This window comes from Arachis stenosperma, chromosome 9, assembly GCF_014773155.1.
Source record: "Arachis stenosperma cultivar V10309 chromosome 9, arast.V10309.gnm1.PFL2, whole genome shotgun sequence".
Classification (NCBI taxonomy): Eukaryota; Viridiplantae; Streptophyta; class Magnoliopsida; order Fabales; family Fabaceae; genus Arachis; species Arachis stenosperma.
Genome location: NC_080385.1, coordinates 148,600,037 through 148,618,256, shown reverse-complemented (window position 1 = coordinate 148,618,256; position 18,220 = coordinate 148,600,037). Strand labels below are relative to the sequence as shown.

At 29.1% G+C, this 18,220-nt stretch overlaps 1 protein-coding gene and 1 long non-coding RNA gene across 2 annotated transcripts; one reads left to right on the top strand and one right to left on the bottom strand.

The window, feature by feature from the left end:
* Positions 1 to 196: 196 nt before the first annotated feature.
* Positions 197 to 7,562, bottom strand: LOC130950071 (uncharacterized). The gene is made up of 7 exons (XM_057878631.1): positions 6,832 to 7,562; positions 4,884 to 4,997; positions 4,235 to 4,378; positions 2,118 to 2,204; positions 1,996 to 2,000; positions 632 to 781; positions 197 to 372 (listed from the first exon to the last, which is right to left on the bottom strand). The coding sequence occupies exons 1-7, from the start codon at positions 7,560 to 7,562 to the stop codon at positions 197 to 199; spliced, it is 1,407 nt and encodes a 468-aa protein (XP_057734614.1).
* A 7,085-nt stretch (positions 7,563 to 14,647) lies between these two features.
* Positions 14,648 to 15,275, top strand: LOC130947763 (uncharacterized). Its single transcript, XR_009072794.1, has 3 exons — positions 14,648 to 14,811; positions 14,899 to 15,032; positions 15,131 to 15,275. It is a non-coding gene; the product is annotated as an uncharacterized LOC130947763 (long non-coding RNA).
* The last annotated feature ends 2,945 nt before the right edge of the window (positions 15,276 to 18,220 follow it).

Here is an 18,220-nt window from a genome sequence, read left to right as displayed (position 1 = left end):
GGGGAACTCTTGATTTCTTTTTCTTTCTTTTTCTTTTTCAAATTTTTAATATCTCCAACATCTTTCTTTTTGTCCGACAAAGCTGCTTCCCTGTTTCATTGAAACAAAATCATGAATAAATTAAAAAACTTAAAAAACACTAAAGCAGAGAAAACAAGCATGCATACAAACTATAATTTAGAATTAGTGATATCACCTATTGTATCTGGCTATCTTGAAGAACATTGTTAATTTTCAAAACTGTTTGAATAATACTATTGCCATCATCATCATCATCTGACTCTACCAAATGATACTTCTTTTTAAGCCATTCATATTTGCTTTTCTTACCTTCTAGTTTGATATCATCAGAAGCATAAACAATATATCTACCTATCATTTGTGAATATCAAAAGACATTGAAAAAATTGTAAAGGTAATGAAAGACAAAAAGATATTATTTTGACTTTGTTTATATTTAAAGTCTTTCGATTTAAGAGTGCATCAAAACATGCTTCAAATTCCATTAAAAGTACTCTACAATTGCAATAATTAATATCTTTTCCAAAAAAAATTATATAAGATCAAGTGGAGTCAAATAAAATCAGAACACACACAAGCAAGATAGGAGAGGGATGAACATTAAACGTGCCTTCATTGGAAATAGGAAATTGCGGGAAAACTTCTGGATTAGGATTATCATCAATAAAACGATTTTCCAAATCATCTTTATTGCTGCAATCTGACCTCTCATTCTCTGTGTCAACAATATCCACTCCGAATAACCCTCTGTCCATTATAGCTGGGGAAACAAATACCATTTTAAAACAAAAGGAAAAAAGAAAGGCAAATACAGTTGGAGAGTGAAGGATATGAAGAGGGAACGGTGAGGCACGGTGAGGGAACGCAACGGAACCCACGGACAAACTGTGTTGAGCAGACAGATGGACAGCACAGAGCAGACCAAAAGCGACGGAGGACCACCAACCGACGGATGGTCACGCTGCCACGAACGACGATGCAGATGGACGATGACACCAATGAACGAAGGAGAAACGTCACCGAACAGGAACTTCAGAGAACAAGTTAGGGCTGGATAGGTTCTCTCACTTTGGACAAAATATCAAGGGTTAGTTTTGGTATTTTAGAAAAAAAAGGCATGGTTAATTAATTATTCTAATTTAATTAAGAGAATATTCGATTTTTTAACAGAATATTCTGTTATCTTAAACGGTTTTGTCACGGTATGGACTAAATTGAAAAAAAAATAACGTATAGGGACTCAATTGAAAAGAAAAAAAAATATAAGGATCTAATTAAAAATTCGGTAAAACTATAGGGACCTACAGAATAATTAAATCATATTTGTATTCTAACATGTATTTTATACTAGTAGCTGGTTTTAATATACATGTAGAATAACTCTTAAAATTAAGTTGTTTAATTAATTTTTTTTATAATAGAAAGTCTTAAAAAATATGACAATGCTATTAATAAAATTCTTATCTTCTTAAAAAAATTAATCCTAACAATTAAATTAAATAAAAAATAAAAAAGTACAAATTAAATAAATAATATAGAGATAAAATAATTTATTTTGTAGATTAAATTAATTTTTTTTTATTTTATTATTGATTACTAAATTTTTTTTTCATCCTCAATCTCATAAATAATGTGAAAAAACTAGAAGTACATTAAGAGAGTTAAAAAAATAAAAATAAAAAAAATCTATCTATTGAATTGGATAATATATTTATTTATTTAGACTAAAAATATTAAAACCATCCCTAATTAATAATTATACATACACTTGCCTGTAAAATGAAGGATTGAAGGTGAAATAACAATTTTTACTATTTGGGTTCGAGTTCATACTCATTTATTTTTATTTAAAATAGTAGGTCAATCATAAAAAATTTAATAAAATAACTTAATTTTAATTCATGTCACAAATTAATTTAGGTTGATCTCATTGTTAGTTCATTGTACATTACAATAGATTAATTCTTGGCTTACCCGAACTAAAAATACGATAAAAAACCAAAACAAATTTTATATAACCAAAAGCCCAAAATAACACAAAAGAGAAGACATTTGTTGCCCATATACCCTTTATAAACATGTGTATAATGTGCTACGGGTGTAACAGTGGATAACACATTAACTGCTGCTTCGAGCAGTTTATGCTTGCTTCACCTCCTTCAGAAACAACTACATCGAGTACCCTACAACGATTTACATAGAATTATAAAAAATAAGTGTATATGAGTAACTTTTTTATAAAAGTTATATATAGATAATTTTAATTGTCATTTATTTTATTTAAGTAATTTACCCATTAATTTACTTCTTTTTTTTATTTTTGCGTGAAAAAACCGTATTTATTATCACTAATAGAAAAAACAATTTTTAACTAAAAAGCAAGCTAAGCCATTATGAAATTCAAGTTCCACTAGGCCAAGTTGATATCTTTTAACTTGTTCATCACCGCTTCTTCTAACAACTGTTGTCAATATGAATATTTCAATTATTAATAAAACAAAAATTGCATTTTGAGAAAGAAATTCGGGAGATTTAAAATATAATAAAATAAATTATGCATCGTATAAATTTTGGAGCAACATTGGTTGATAGATTATTAGGAACATCACTAAGCTCTTTTGATGAAATTCTTTTCGAAAATAGTTCTTGAAACATATAATCAGATAGAAAAACTTTTGCATACAGGGGATATAAATGAAAAAATTCAGTAATACTCTGAAGAATATGAAAGTCGCTACCGTCTAGTATTGGATATTGATTATCTTCAAATAATTTTTCACTTACAAAGATTAATTCATGAGACACATCATCATAAAAAGTATCAACTTGTTCTAATGGAATGCTTTTATAAAATTCTTTGTATGACCTAAGAAGTTGTGGCAAATAATTTTCACTATTTTTTTGATTCTCCATGCATTCCATAGTTTTAAAAAAAAAAAGATGTAGAAAAAACTGAGTCACTTGTATTGTTAAAGAAGGAGACAGAAGAAAAAGAAGATAAATAGTTGCAAATTATAAATTTTCTTGTGGTATGTATATATATATATATAAATTCTTATCTTTAAATTGTACAAACATGCAATAAAATATAAAGATATGATAAGATAATCATAATAAATTAAACTAAAAAAATAAAATCTTTTAGTTAGAATTTATATTAATTTTATCTTAAAATTGATTTATTAAATTATCTTTTACTTCACATAAAAATAAAATGTACTAAGTTATTGTCTTATAAAGTCAATTACAAATTCTACTTTTATTTTAAATTATTTTCTTCGTCTATAAACAAGAGATCATTCTATTACATCTTGCTTTCATTTTTCTATTTAAGACTGTCATGGTTAGATATGATTCAGACTTTACCATAAGTAAGAACAAAAATATGATTACAAACTATTTTGATTCATGAAAAAGAAGCAATAATAACATTTATAAAACAAAATTTTATTAGTGCCACCATGTAAATACATCACAGTAAATTGGAGTAATTCACTAATTGTATAAATACTTAGCAAGTTAATTAGTGTCAAATTCTTCGTCTATAATTTAATTTGTGTCAAGCTCTTTTTATACTAACTCTCAACTCTTTCCAATGGCAACCAAATAAAATATGAAAAAGTAATCATTAATAATAGTATAAAAATTACATAAAAATATTTTGTAACTAGAGTCTATGGATCAAATGCTTTCAAAAAGTTCTTATAATTAATATATTTTAAACTAATAACTTTTTGAAAAGATACACCCCCAATCCAAAGCCCCTTCGGCATAGCCATAGAGACTCTAGATAGAAACTAGCTCACCGTCCCCTTCGGCATTGCCATCAAGGCCGGAGAGCTAGGAATAAAATATTATTAATAAGAAAAATTATGAATTACAATTATATCTAGAATGTTCCTGTTCACATACAAGTCTTGTATTCCTACCTCATTGTTTCTATATTTTCATTTTTCAACCTAAATAAAAATCTTTAGTACATTTACATGTTCTTCCTCCTTTAAGCAAATCCTCCATCTATTAAACCCTTTGGATTAGGGTACAATTCCTACATTAAAAAACAATTAAAATAGTGTAACTATCATGGATAATAGAATTTAAAATAGCCAATTTAATATTTCTTATATTAGTGGAAATTGAATTAGACTAATTAATTGAGAGTAAAAAAATGACTTACAATGATCAAATTACATCATAAATGCTTTTTCTTAACTTTTCTCCTTTAGCTAATCTTTCTTTATGTCTAAAATATTTCTGAGCATGACTGCTAATTTGATGATAAGTTCTTGTTTTGACATAATATTCTGAAATTCTTGACCAATTTGCACCTTCTGCTTGGTACCCTCTAACAAATAATCTACCAAAACATGATTTTTGAAATAAGTATTAACAAAGTTTACACTAAAAAATTTTAAACAAAAACATAAACTATTTAATTAGTAACAATTTTTTTCCTTTTTGGTTTTCAGTCCAACCAAAAATGTTACTATGTCAACCACTCAACTATTGTTAAAACAAAACAAATTTAGCAATCAACAAAACTATGCCTCATTTGCAATTACTTTAGAGCTCTTTCAAATTGCAGTTATTGATGCACAAATACATATGAAAGCTTGGATTAAGAAGACAGCAATGAAGTGAAGCAGAGTCGGTCTTACGAAAGAGGAATGTTAGACTTGTATATTGTAGACAACCTACAACGAAGTAGAGATATATCTAAAACAGGAGAAGTGCTCCTATATGCTAATACTAGTTGCTTCACTTTCTTCTTTTGTGTAAACAATATTCAACTAGATGATAGATAAACAAATAAATAAATAAATATAAAAGAAGAAAAAGAAGCAATATAATATAATAAATACCTATGCTCATCTTCAGTCCACCGAGAATATTTCTTTGTATTGTTGGTGTTGGCAGATTGGCTTTGTTCCCTTGTTGCTGCCTCCATTGGTGCTGCGGCCGCGACTACCTCCGCCCTGCCATGATAGAAATAAACAATATAATTTTTTTTCTTTTCCAAAAAAGAACGAAACAAATGTTTGTGTTATTTATTAACACCTTGCAAATTATTTAATGATAAAATAAGTGTAAATTACTATAATAAACCAAATGGCTCCCAAAATTACTCAGATCCCCAAAACCAAAAAGGTTACCTGAAAATTATTGAGGGGATGTTGCTTGTAAATCGAATTTATGAGTTTTGATTTACCATGAACTGCTGTTCACTGTGTCTAAATCAAATCTACGGGTTCCGATTTACATGCAAATAAAAATCAAATCTCATTGTTTCGATTTAGTGTGTGTTTGGATTACAGTTTGCAAACCAGAGTTTGCATAAAATTGATTTTGTAAAATTGATTTTGATGATAAGTTAGTTTGGGTTAACGTAATTTATATTTGGTAATCTTTATATCAAAATTGATTATACTCAAAATCATTTTTAGATGAAAAATTACTAAAATAGACATCAATTTTATATACCTGCAAAATCAGAATACTATAAAAAATAATATAAAAAATATTTAAAACATATAAATAAAATAAATACAATAAAAAATAAAAATATAAAAGAGAAAACTATAAATTTTATAATGTCACACAAAAAGAAAATATTCTATAATTTTTTTTAGTATCGTCGGTACTCTTTAATTTAGTATTATTTTAGACTATAAATTTTTATTATTTATAACTCTATTGTTACTTATAATTAATTTTTTATTTATTTTGTCCTTTTTTTATAGGATCATAATTTATATTATTCAAAATTTTGATAATAAACGTAGTATATAATAATTACAATTACAATTACAAATTTTACAAATTCAGAATAAAAAATAAAAAAAATTAATACAAAACAAAAATAGAGTACATAATAGAAAAAAATTATACAGATAAGAAATAATAAAAATTCCATAAAACCAACAACATATATCATATGAACAAAAAAAATACCATAAAACGTAAATAAAATTCATATGAATAAAATCAAATAAAAATAAAAAAATTTCAATTTGTTAGTGATTGAAATAAATCTGAACGATTTTGATGAAAAAAATGGAACTAAAAAATTATTAAGAAGTAGGAAGAACTACTAAAAATAACTGTGAAGATAATAGTTACTAGTATCATTCTTATAGAAGAAAATGAAGGGTAGGGTTGGTAAAAAAGAAATATTTTAGCTTCTCCTAGACATGAAACGTGAAACGTGAAACGCAGAAGCTACAAATTTGAGCTTCTCCTAAACGTGGGTTCAGAGGCAGAATCAATTCTGCGTTCATAAAGATAAAAATTGCCAAACATCAAAGTGAAATTTTCAAGAAGCTCAAACGGGCTTCTCTCCTCCCCAACGTGTTTGCCAAACACATCCTTAGTGTTTATATAGAATTCAAAGCTATTTTATAGACAATTTGCGTTTGCATGCAATTCAAATCTAATGGATTCGATTTAGTACTATTTTACACGGTAACCTTTTTTATTCTGGGAGATTTAGGTAATTTTAGAAGCCATTTGGTTTATTATAGTAATTTATTTTTTCTTTTCTTCGTATAAGATTATTTTGACTATTTTTGTAAAGAAAAATATACAGTTTATTATTGTAATTTAAAAATAATTTATTTATTCAAAAAACAAATCAAGAGGGAAAAAACGTTCATTGTTTATACAATTTGTTCATAAAACTTCTAAGAAAAAAGAAGAATAGAATAAGTAATTAAAAAAAGAAAGAAAGAGTGGGAGGAGAGAATGAAAATATGTATCGGCTAAAAATAAATAAAGAAATAAAAAGAAAATGAAAATATGTTGAGCACAAACCTGTGATGTTGATGATCAGTGTTATAAGGCGGTGGTGGTGGGGTTGTTGTTGTTGCATTGATGATGGGGATGGAGACAGGGTTGTGTTCCAATGTGGTGGTAGGAGCAGCCATTGTCATAGTCATGTTCTCAAATGCAGTATTCAGAGGAGTGTTTGAAGTATAACCGTTATGGATGACATTGATGTCCTTCATCAGCTTCTTGAAGCGTTCTTGCAGTTGCGCCGGGGTCTTTCCAGGGAGACGAGCAGCAATCAGCTCCCAGCGGTTGCGTTTAGCATACTCAAAACAATTGGCAATAACTGACTCAAAGGCTTTGTTCTCCTCCCAAGTCCAGACCTGAGGTTGCATAGGTTGGAGCTGAAGCTGAGACTCAGGTAGTTGATAACCACAATCAGCAAGAAACTGCTGAAACTGCTGAGGATGAGGGTGGGACTGAGGCTGAGGCTGAGGCTGAGACCAAGGTGGTTGATAACCACACACGTCAGTGAGAAACTGCTGAGGCTGAGGCTGAGGCTCCGGCAAACACTCAGCAACAACCATATCCAACTGAGGATAACCACACGTGTCACTGAAAAACTGAGCTACTGTAATCTCCCTTACATCCGGCGGAGGCTGTAGCTGAGGTGGTTGATTGCCACCCACGTCAATGGCACACTGCTCTACCATATTCCTTCTATCCGCATCCAAGTCTATCATATCCCAAGGATCTATCATATCCAAAGGATCCATCATTGAGAAAGTATCTAATTCCTCTTCACTCATTCTTCTTCTTCTTCTTCTTCTTCTTCTTCTTCTTCTTCTTCTTCTTTGCTTCTTGCTTGGTTTCCTATTTTTAGATTATGGGAAAATAGAAAGTTTTCGTTTTCAAATTCTGTTTCATTTATAAATTCTATTTTATTTTCCAAATCCTATTCTAGGATGGACCGACATAATGAAACAATAAAAGAAACAATAAAAGAAACAGAGTATCTATAAACAAACTGATTTTCAAAATAAAAAATTAAAAACAAAAGAGTTGACTCGATAGACTAAACTTTTATATTAATTTAAGATCAGGATTAAAATAAATAATAGTGACTAATAGTTTGTTATTAAAAAATTAATAAAAAATATAATTAAAACATCAAAAATAAATTAAATATTAGACTTTTTAAAAATATTTTAAAAACAGAAGCGGACTTTATCGATTGATTTTTTTTAGTAATAGAATTTCTGATTGTGTTATTTATTATTATGAAAAAATTGGGTGTTGTAACTTATTTTGGATATTTATTTTTTTTAATTTTCCACCCAACTCTTATCACCTTCATCAGAAGAGGGAAGTCCAACAGATTTAAGAAGCTGGCCCACAAGTGCCTTGAATTTTCCATTGCTCTCTGTTTTTCCTCTTTGCATCCACTTACTTCATCCTTGGAACTAAATATATAGGTAGTAGGATCACCCCAGTTATCCTCGTCTTCATCTTCATCATTATAAGTCACACTGTTGTCCATATCATCCTCTGGATTTTCTGGCTCAGGTTTGGAAGAGAATATTCCATCTCTTCAATCTCCACATTTCTCACTATGTAACCCTCATTGTCATTACTGCTTTCTTGAGAATAGTTAAGTTAAGCATTATACTCACACCACTGTGTGCACTTTTATACCTGTCAAATGAGAAAAATCACCTGAAAGATCACATATCGAAGTTTACTGCAGGTGGAGACACAGCTACCACTACTTGACAAGGATGAAGTTGGACTAATGTGTGGAGTCGCAAAAGGAATTGTACCATTCAATTTCATATTTTCGCGCTCAAGGCTTTGTGGGAACTTTACTATTCAACTTCAAACTACTCTCATGATCCTGTTTCTTCTCATCCACATTTGATCCCATCAAACCAGCACCACAAGAAATAAAGCGAAAAGCTTGATTCCTGCTCTGACACAAGAAATAAACTATGTCTTAGTATTGAATTACTTCATTCAACTAATTCATGAAAAGAACCAATAAAATTCAGTGTAGTAATATCGATTCCTATTTCATTAAAATGTTTGCTTCCCTTCTGAGTAATTTAATACTTATCAAATACTATATATTAAAATGTCGGCATAAAAGAGTTTCGTATAAAGAATGAAATAGTAAAACACATATGTTCATTAATCAAGAATAATAATAGAATCAAACAATTGCTTTATCATGCTAATTCTTTCATAGAATACAAAAATAACAAGTGCTTTTTCAAGGTTTAACAACATTTTTACGAGAGAAGGGAATACAAGAAATATAATATGATACCTTTCATAGACCAAACACAAAAGAAACATTCAATCAAGAGGAGCTCCAAACAAAATGAAAAGACTTAGTATTATTTAGTAGATTGATGCAACAATATAGAAAAGATACAGAACAAATCTGCATCAAGTTGAATTAAACAAAGCTAGGGGAACAAAAAACTTAGTCTCCACCAATGGGTAATTTCTTGGGGGTTGTCAATCTCCAAACAAAAATCCAACAAGAGATAAGATCAAAAGAATGAGTACAAATAACAGGACTAAATCAAATATTAGACCAAGTGCTACAACTGCAGATTCAAGTATTACGTAACAAAAAGGCCAAAACCAAAGTGGAAAAGTGACTTCAGATGCACATTCTGTCATGCAGGCAACATAACAAAAACCCCAGAATTCAGAATCCGTGATTTTGAATTAGAACTATGAAACAGCAAACACTCTCAACAGCTCTTGACATGGATCAGAGCTGAACGAAGAGGGGAAAGAAATTCCAGAAATTATACATTAACAAATAATGAAAGAAAAAATAAATTGATAAACCCGCACAAGACTGATCACAAAAATCAGGTGAAGCACCCAATCAAGTCTTCAGTTTTTCAGGTAGAAAATCAAATAAGACCTTCAACATCTTTCCATCTTAGACCAAGATTCATCCAGAAAAGTGCCATTACAAAAAGAAGAAAAATTGACAAGAAATGTAGACCTTACCGTCAAAGCAAAACCAAGAACAAATACATGGATGTGACCCCAAATCAATCTCAGCTCCCAAGCAAAACGGGTAAAAACCGTCTTCAGGAAAGTTAAACAAAAGAAGTCCACTGTTTTCTCAAATAAGCAAAGAATTCGGTGTACGAAGAGTTGGCAAATGATTCGACTAGGGGTGTAAGTTATCGAACCGGACCGAATTTTACCGCAAAACCGAACCGAAATTTACAACAACCAAAAGGAAAACCGAAAAAATTGGTTTTTTTTTGTTTTTTTCAAATTAAACCGATCGGTTCGGTTCGATTTTCGGTTGGCTCAGTAAAAACCGAACCGAACCAAAATATTGGTTAAGAAACCTTGTTTTTACACATTTACCCTTTAACCTTGTTGTTTTTCTAGACATTTTTAATTGTCTTTGTTTTATGTTTAATTAAGTTGAATTTGTATTGGATTTGGATGTGATAAATTCTTGTTTTTCTAGTTTATTGAAGGTTTTAAATTTTATTTTATGACATTTTAAATTCAGATAAGTAGGTGTAAAAAAACCGAAAAAACCGATCGAACCAAACCGCTGTTGGTTCGGTTCGATTCGGTTCGGTTGCTCAAACTGCAGCCAACCGAACGGTTGGTCTCTTTGAAGAACCGATCAGGTCGGTTCGGTTGGTTTTCGGTCCAAAACTGATCCGAACCGAGCCGATTACACCCCTAGATTCGACGATCCCAGAACATTTGGATTATTAAATGGTCTCATAATAAAACATGTTTTTTAAGTTTTTTTAATAATGGTAAAATAGTCTTTTTTTATTTTAATTACAAATTAATTTTATATATTTTATTTAATTATAAAAACTATTTTTTATTTTATAAATTATTATTTTATTATTCATCTATTATATTTATTAACAATCAAAATAAAAAATAATAACGAATTAGATCTTCCATTGATCGTAATAAACTTTTTGGTTATTCCAATCGATTAAAAATTTATATTTGATCCGTAATGTTAGTACAGGGCTGTGAAATCGTGTTTCTTTGAAAATCAGTCGATTGAATTTCAGGTTTTCCATAACTCGATCGATTGGACTACATGTTATCACAAAACAATCGATTGAAAATTACAAGGCAGCATGATTTTCGCAAAAATCAATCGATTGGTCATATTACTCAATCGATTGCTTATACTACCAAATCGATTGAATGCTTCAAAACAACTTGAGGTCTCACAATTCAATCGATTGGTTGTGTTACCCAATCGATTGAAAGCTTTTACAATTTTTCTCTATTTCTATGCACTATAGAGATATTTTAGTTTAAAAAACTCATATTTTTACGATGACGTAATGTCATTTTCATTTATTATTTCAACAACAATGTCATACAAATTTTATGTCTTGTGAATTATATTTTATTTTATATAATTAATTTATGTAAAAAAATTTCATATCTTTTTATTTGTTTGCATTCTATTTTGTTCTTTTCATTTATTCAAGACTTGACCTCTCTATTGAATCTTGACTAGAAAAAAAAATACCATGCAATATATATCAAAGCATTTTATAATCTGTTCATATATTGCTAAGACATATATGAAGTATATATATTACAAATTTTTAATCAATTCTTCCTAGATTAACCATGGAAGCCCCCTTTCCAATCCTCCATTAAAGCGATAGGACTTTTAGACTTATTATCTTCAGATTTTACCGTTTTCTTGGGAGGCATACGATCCGTTATTTCCTCATTGTAAAGCTCTAATAACATTACTTTCATGTCGTGCTCTCCATTCTGAGCCTCCAATATATCGAACATCCGTTTCACAGCTCCGGAGATGACACCAGCATCACTCGGCAATTCGCCATTCTGCACGATGAAGAGCACACAAGGATAATTGGATTTCAATACAAAACATTTGAGCAAACATAAAAAGCAGTTAAAACATGGGAATATTGAATATCTCCTGCATCACCGATATTTACAGTTGGAGGTGTTTGATATGAATTTCTCAAAAAGAAAGAACATTTCAAGCAACGAATTCCCTGTACAAAATAAGAACATTCATTACCAACCAATACATGATTTCAAAAAAGGTAAGTCAAGAGACATTATAACTACCCAGGCATCGAGTCATAAGCCTGCACCACTCTCTCATGATACATAAAGAGATTGATACACGATTCTAATGGTGGGATTGAATAATTGGTGATAGATTATTCACCAATTTATAATGTTAATATTAAAGAAAAGATAAGATTAGAGTATCTAAATCAAAATAAAGTCTTAAAAATTGAAAATAGAATTTTAAAGTTAAGATAGATGAATAATAAGATAATAATTTATAAAAACGATAAACAAATTGAAAATGGCGTAGTACACCATTCAATCGATTGGGTAACACAACCAATCGATTGAATTGTGAGACCTCAAGTTGCTTTGGAGCATTCAATCGATTGGGTAGTATAAGAAATTGATTGAATTTTTAAAAACCAACATTTTAGTCATCGTTCAATCGATTGGGTAATATGACCAATCAATTAATTTTTGCGAAAGCCATGCTGTAATTTTCAATCGGTTGTTTTGTGATAACCTGTAGTCCAATCGATTGAGTTTTGTGAAACCTGAAATTCAATCGATTGTTTTGATAATCCAATCGATTGCTTTTTAAATAAACACAATTTCAAAGTCCTGACAAACGTCACAGATCAAATATAAACTTTTAATCGATTGAAATGGCCAAAAAGTTTATTACGATCAATGGAAGATCTAATTTATTATTGTTTTTTATTTTAATTGTTAATAAACATAATAGATGAATGATAAAATAATAATTTATAAAATAAAAAATAGTTTTTATAGTTAAATAAAATGTATGGGGTTAGTTTGTAATTAAAATTATAAAAAAACTATTTAGCAATTGTTAAAAAAACTTAAAAAATATGTTTTGTTATGGGACCATGGTCCAAACGTTCTGAGACCATCGAATCCAGTGTGCGAAGAGTTGCACAAAACCAGCCCAACTATAAAAAGTTCGAAACCTTTCCGAGGAAACTAAAATGGGTAAGCATCAGAAAGGCGATATCCGAAGAATAGAAGAATTGTTGAAAGAGGTTCAATGAATGAACACAGAAAAGAAAGAAGAAAATAAAAAGAATAATAACAAGAAGAAGAAGAACGAAAAAACTGACAGAGTGTAAAATGTAAATGAGAGTAAGAAGAAGGAATAAGAAAGCACAAGAAGAAAAAATTGTTGTTGGGGCCCACCCATTATTTCCTTGCTTTCAAAGCCCCAAAATCATAGTTGTAAAAATCGGACCGGATCGGTCGGTTCGATCGAAAAACCGGTGAACCGGACCTTATACCGGTCCGATTTAGTATTCTGACTGCTTAAGGAAATAAATCGGTCAAAACCGGTACGAACCGATCAAACCGGTCAAAACTGGCACGGTTCAGAATCGAACCGGTCCGATCAACAACGCGGTCAATGGTCAACCTGCGTGCCAATGACGTCATGCTGACTTCAGCATGCGGGTTGTGAAATTAGAAAAAATGTATTACAAGCAGTGGGAGTCGAATGAAGACCAAGTTGACAACCACTGCACTAACCCGTTTCTTTAGCATTTTGAATTATTTTTAAAATATATATATCAATTCTTTCTAACTATATATATATATATATATATATATATATATATAAACATGGAAATACTTAACTCATTTTTAAATTGAAGTACAAATTAATTAGTTTTAAATTAAAAAATGATAATGAATAAAAAAATGAAATAAAAATTACTTATTCTAAAAAAAATTTTTTATATAATTATTTAATTATATAAAATATTTAGACCTTGAAATTATTATTTGGATATAATTCATAGATTATTATTCTTATTGTATCTAATTAAGATACTATATAGTAGTATGAACTAATTATATGTTTATCTTTGTATTAGTTATTTATAGAATTTGACTTAACTGTTCTTAAAATGTTAGTAAAAATATGTATTTCAAATTTTAATTTTAAGTTTTTGACTATTTTATATTTTTTATTTATGTGAGAGCAGTTTTACTGGTTGAACCAGTAACTTATCGGTTGAACCAATAAACCAATAACCTGATCGGTTCGATTATCGATTCGGTTTTGACAACTATGTCCAAAATATCATAGTTTTCAAATTTTAAAATTTATATAATTATTTTAATTTTAATTTTTTGACCCAATCAAAATATTAATTACTTCATAAAATTAAAATTAAAAAAAATTGAAAAGAAAGAAAATGTTAAATTGTTTGCTGTTACTTTCTCTGTGCTGTTACTTTATCTGTCGCGTGTGGCCTAGATTTTGGGATAATATTTGTCTACTGTGCTCTATACGCCTCATCAAATGTAAGGTTGGATTTTAAATTAAGTTTTGGCTTTTTAAATTAAGTTTTGGATTTGAAAAATAATGGGAAGTGTTAGCTTATTTTTTTTAATTGCTATAAATAAGGAAAGTTTTAATTTTTTTTATATTTTGAAAATAATATATATACTAAAGTTTTATTCATTTAAATATTAGATAATTAAAAGAATAAATTAAAATTTCTAATCAGTATGTTTTTGTTTTAATTTAATTTTTTGTTTGATAAAAAAATTATTTTATTTCAATAACTTTTTTTTTAAAAAAGTTTTTTTTTCAAAGATATATCTTTTATTGCATAAAAAAACTTTATACCTAGAGTACATTATGTTCTCCAAGAGTACATTATGTCAAGACAAAGGAATTTTTCAATCGAGATGTTAAATAAAATTTATCCAATGGGTAAAGGAGAGAAAGAAAATAATTAAGAGAGGAAGAAGTTCCAACGCGCTAGTAACTGCTGTTCACAGACAAGGTGGTTTGAGAAAATGATGTCGCCGGTATTCCTCCTCCAACAATATCGCTTGAGACAGAATTTTTCCAGGTTCCTGGCGTTGGTCCTCAAAGACTAAAGCGTTCCGCGCCAACCAAATCTGCCATAGAAGGTAAGCCACCTGAGCACTTCTGATTCTGAAATTGGGTTTGGATTTTTCAGCTTCCATGAATTGACTCCACCAATCCCAAACTTTTAGGTTAGGGTCGCGGGGAATAGTGCTAGCTATTGGGGAGCTGTTCCAAATTTGAAGAACTTCTGGGCAGAAGACAATGGCATGCATCCGTGTTTCCGGCGACAATTGACAGCGGAGACAAAGGCTGCTAATTTGTGGTAATTTCTCGTTCAATTTTGCTTTACCTGCAATGCTTTCATGGGCTAATCTCCAAGCAAATAATTTGACTTTTGGTGTTACTCTCATTTTCTATAAGGTTTTCCACATTTTTGAGTCTACATATTGGAAATGGAGTAAATTTACTGGAGGGTGAAAGAATTGGTATGCTATACTATACTTAGATTTTATTGAGTACTCCTCTGAATTGTTATTGCACCATATAATTGAATCTTCCTCTTCTGTCTTAATTTATTAAATATTAACACAGAAAATTAAATGTTGATATAAATTAAAATATCAAACAAATTACATTAATATTTAATTTATCTTGTACTTAATAGATAAAAAAATCAAAACAGAAAACAAAAATTTTATTAAAAAATTTATAAAACATATAAATATATTAATATTTTTTAAATTTTTAATTCTAAATATTAAATTTTAAATCTAATACAATAATACATCAACAATTACTATTTTGCAACTTATGGCCACGATACTTTGTATCTTTCAAGATTTCATGGCTTCTTGAGTTCATCAATTCCGCGTAGCAGTAATTAATTAACCTTGATTTCCTAAATCATAAATGGTGCTACATTAATAAACTTTAAATTATGAGTTCTGATTTAGATAAGATCACTGATCGAAGAAGTTTTGAAACAATATAAGACTTAAATTTTCAATGTATTTGTTATATATTTATTAAAATAATAATTTTAATTTGTATTCTTAATATATATATATATAGAGGTGCGTAGCCATTGTTTTATTGTGGCTATAGTGCTTACAAGGATTTTACTAATTAATTGTAGATATCTGTCTTTTTTTTTTAATTTAAAAGCGTATTACTAAAAGTGTTGCTTAGAGAGAAAGTGTTACCCTTAATCGTTAACTTGGCTCTAATACCAAATTTTTTACTTTTAACTTCGAATAAAAATAATTTGTAAATTCTAAAGTATTGACCATTTCTACTATTTCTCTAGTCTTTGATGTATATTTATAATTTTGATTTATAACTTTTTAATCTTGTTTTAGTTTATAATATTCTTTTTTGCATGGATTACTGTATATAAAATTTTTTATCTGTTTGTCTTTTTCTTTAATATAATTTCTCAAATCCTCAATAACTTCTTTTATTTCTACACTTTCTCTTGTTTCTAAATATCTGTTTAATTTTTCAATTTCATTCTCCATTTTTTATTTCAGCAGCTTTAATTCTTTTAAGTCATAATATGGTTTTCCAAGCATTTATAAATTTTTTAAGTTTAATTTCAACTTGTTTATATTTATTCTTATTTCTATCCTTTTTATTATAAGATCATCAATTTCAATCTGAAGATTATTTAATTCCCTTTTATACTCCTTTATTTTACTTTTTAATTTTCTCGTCCTATTTCTTTTTATTTTATTTTCTGGTTTTTCAATCTTTTTATGTTTCATTATTTAAAATTTCCACAAACTCTATCATCGATTCATCACTATTTTCTAGAGATTCTATTAATTTTTCTAGCTCTTCAACTTCTCTTTTCAACTTGTCATAGATTATTTTTAGGGCTTCAAATGCTCTTTGATTTATTTCAGAAAAGTGTAAATAATTCAAACGATTTTCTCTTTCAAAGAGCTCTTGCTTCTTGTCTTGATAAGTTACATATATTTCTTCTTTATTTATTGTCATAGTTTAGTGTTTAGGGTCTCATTTAATTTTTCGACCTTTTTTGTTAGTTCTTTTATTTCAGAACTTTCTTCTTTAATTTTTAACTTAGATAAACTTAAAGGGCTATTAATTTTAGATTCTCTTATTTGAAAATTCGATGAAACTAATTTTCCTGATGGTTCTTTTAGTAATAGAACTGGGTTTTCAATAGCTTTATATTTTGGTATTTCTGTTTTTACAATTTTCTGAAATAATTTATCAACATAAATCCTTTCTCAGTTTTTAAATATTATACTATGATGGCTATTTGTTAAAGCGTAATTTATTGCATATGTAATTGAAAATGGTTCATCATCTTGTTCCATTAGATTCTTTCTGTGAAATTTATAAGTTAAACTTATAGATCTTCCAAGATTTTCAGTTGATAAAGGTATAGCGTATCCAAGATGGGCATTGAATTTAACATTTACGTTTGCCAAGTTTCCATGAACAATTCTAATTATTTGATCTATTGGGTCATCAGTAATTCTTTTATCACAGATTGCTAAGCTTATTGGTGAATTAATTTCTTTCATATATGTAGATTTGATTAAGACTTGTATAGTACTAATATGAATCCATCCAATTTTAGATCTTTTTTGTTGATCCTTAATTTTCTCAATCTGTTTACTCAATTCTTCATCATTTATCAAAGCTATTTCAAGTTCTCCATTAGCGGATTTTATCTTTATAGGGGCTTCAAGTTGAATTTTTCCATAGTATATTATATTTTTTCTATTAAAAACTTCTTTTAAAAGATTTTGTTTATTAAAATTTTCATTTGATTTGAGATTTAATTCTGTTTTTAGAACAGCCTGTTTTTCATTATCTAATAAAGCAGTTAATCTATAATAATCAGATTCTTCCATTAATTCTAAGCTTTCTAAATAATTCATAACTAAGAGATTAGGATAAAGGCGTACCTTTCTGGAGAAAAACTTCTTTTATTTAGTATATTTTACATAAGATGTTTTTATCTCTAGAGGGGAGATTATAGATATTAACTCCAGAGGGGAGTTTAAAACTATTTTTTTCCTAAGGGAATTCTTTTTTTCAGACTACAGAATCGCCTCGACAGCTTCCTCCTTGCTCTCCTAGCATATGAGTACTCTTAGCCTCCTGCTTTCTGTTTTCTGATGCCTTCTACAATTGCCTAAGCAACCTTTTATAATGGTTGGGTCTGATGGACAATTCCCATCCTTACCATTCTTATGACGTCATTGCTTACGTCATTGTTTATTATCTTGCAACAGCTACATTGTTGGTGCTCTATGACCTAAGCGCTTACGTCACTATGCAATAATGTTGAGAGATGCTTCAGATGTGCTGTCCTCCTCTTTCCTTATGTGACCTTCAGATGCGTTGTCTTCTTCCTTTATCATGTGGGTTGATTCCGTTTCATTATTGCTTTCTTCAGATAACTCTGAGACACATAGCTGGCATTTGTGGTCTTCTCTGTCTTTTATCAAGTAGCAGAGATTCCTCTTTATCCCT

Coding starts and splice junctions, on each gene's coding strand:
- LOC130950071 (XM_057878631.1), bottom strand. CDS start 7,562: ATGGATCCTTTGGATATGATAGATCCTTGGGATATGATAGACTTGGAT. Junction 2,205..4,234: donor AGATTAGCTAAAGGAGAAAA/GTTAAGAAAAAG, acceptor AAATCGTTGTAG/GGTACTCGATGTAGTTGTTT. Junction 373..631: donor ATTTCCTATTTCCAATGAAG/GCACGTTTAATG, acceptor CACAAATGATAG/GTAGATATATTGTTTATGCT.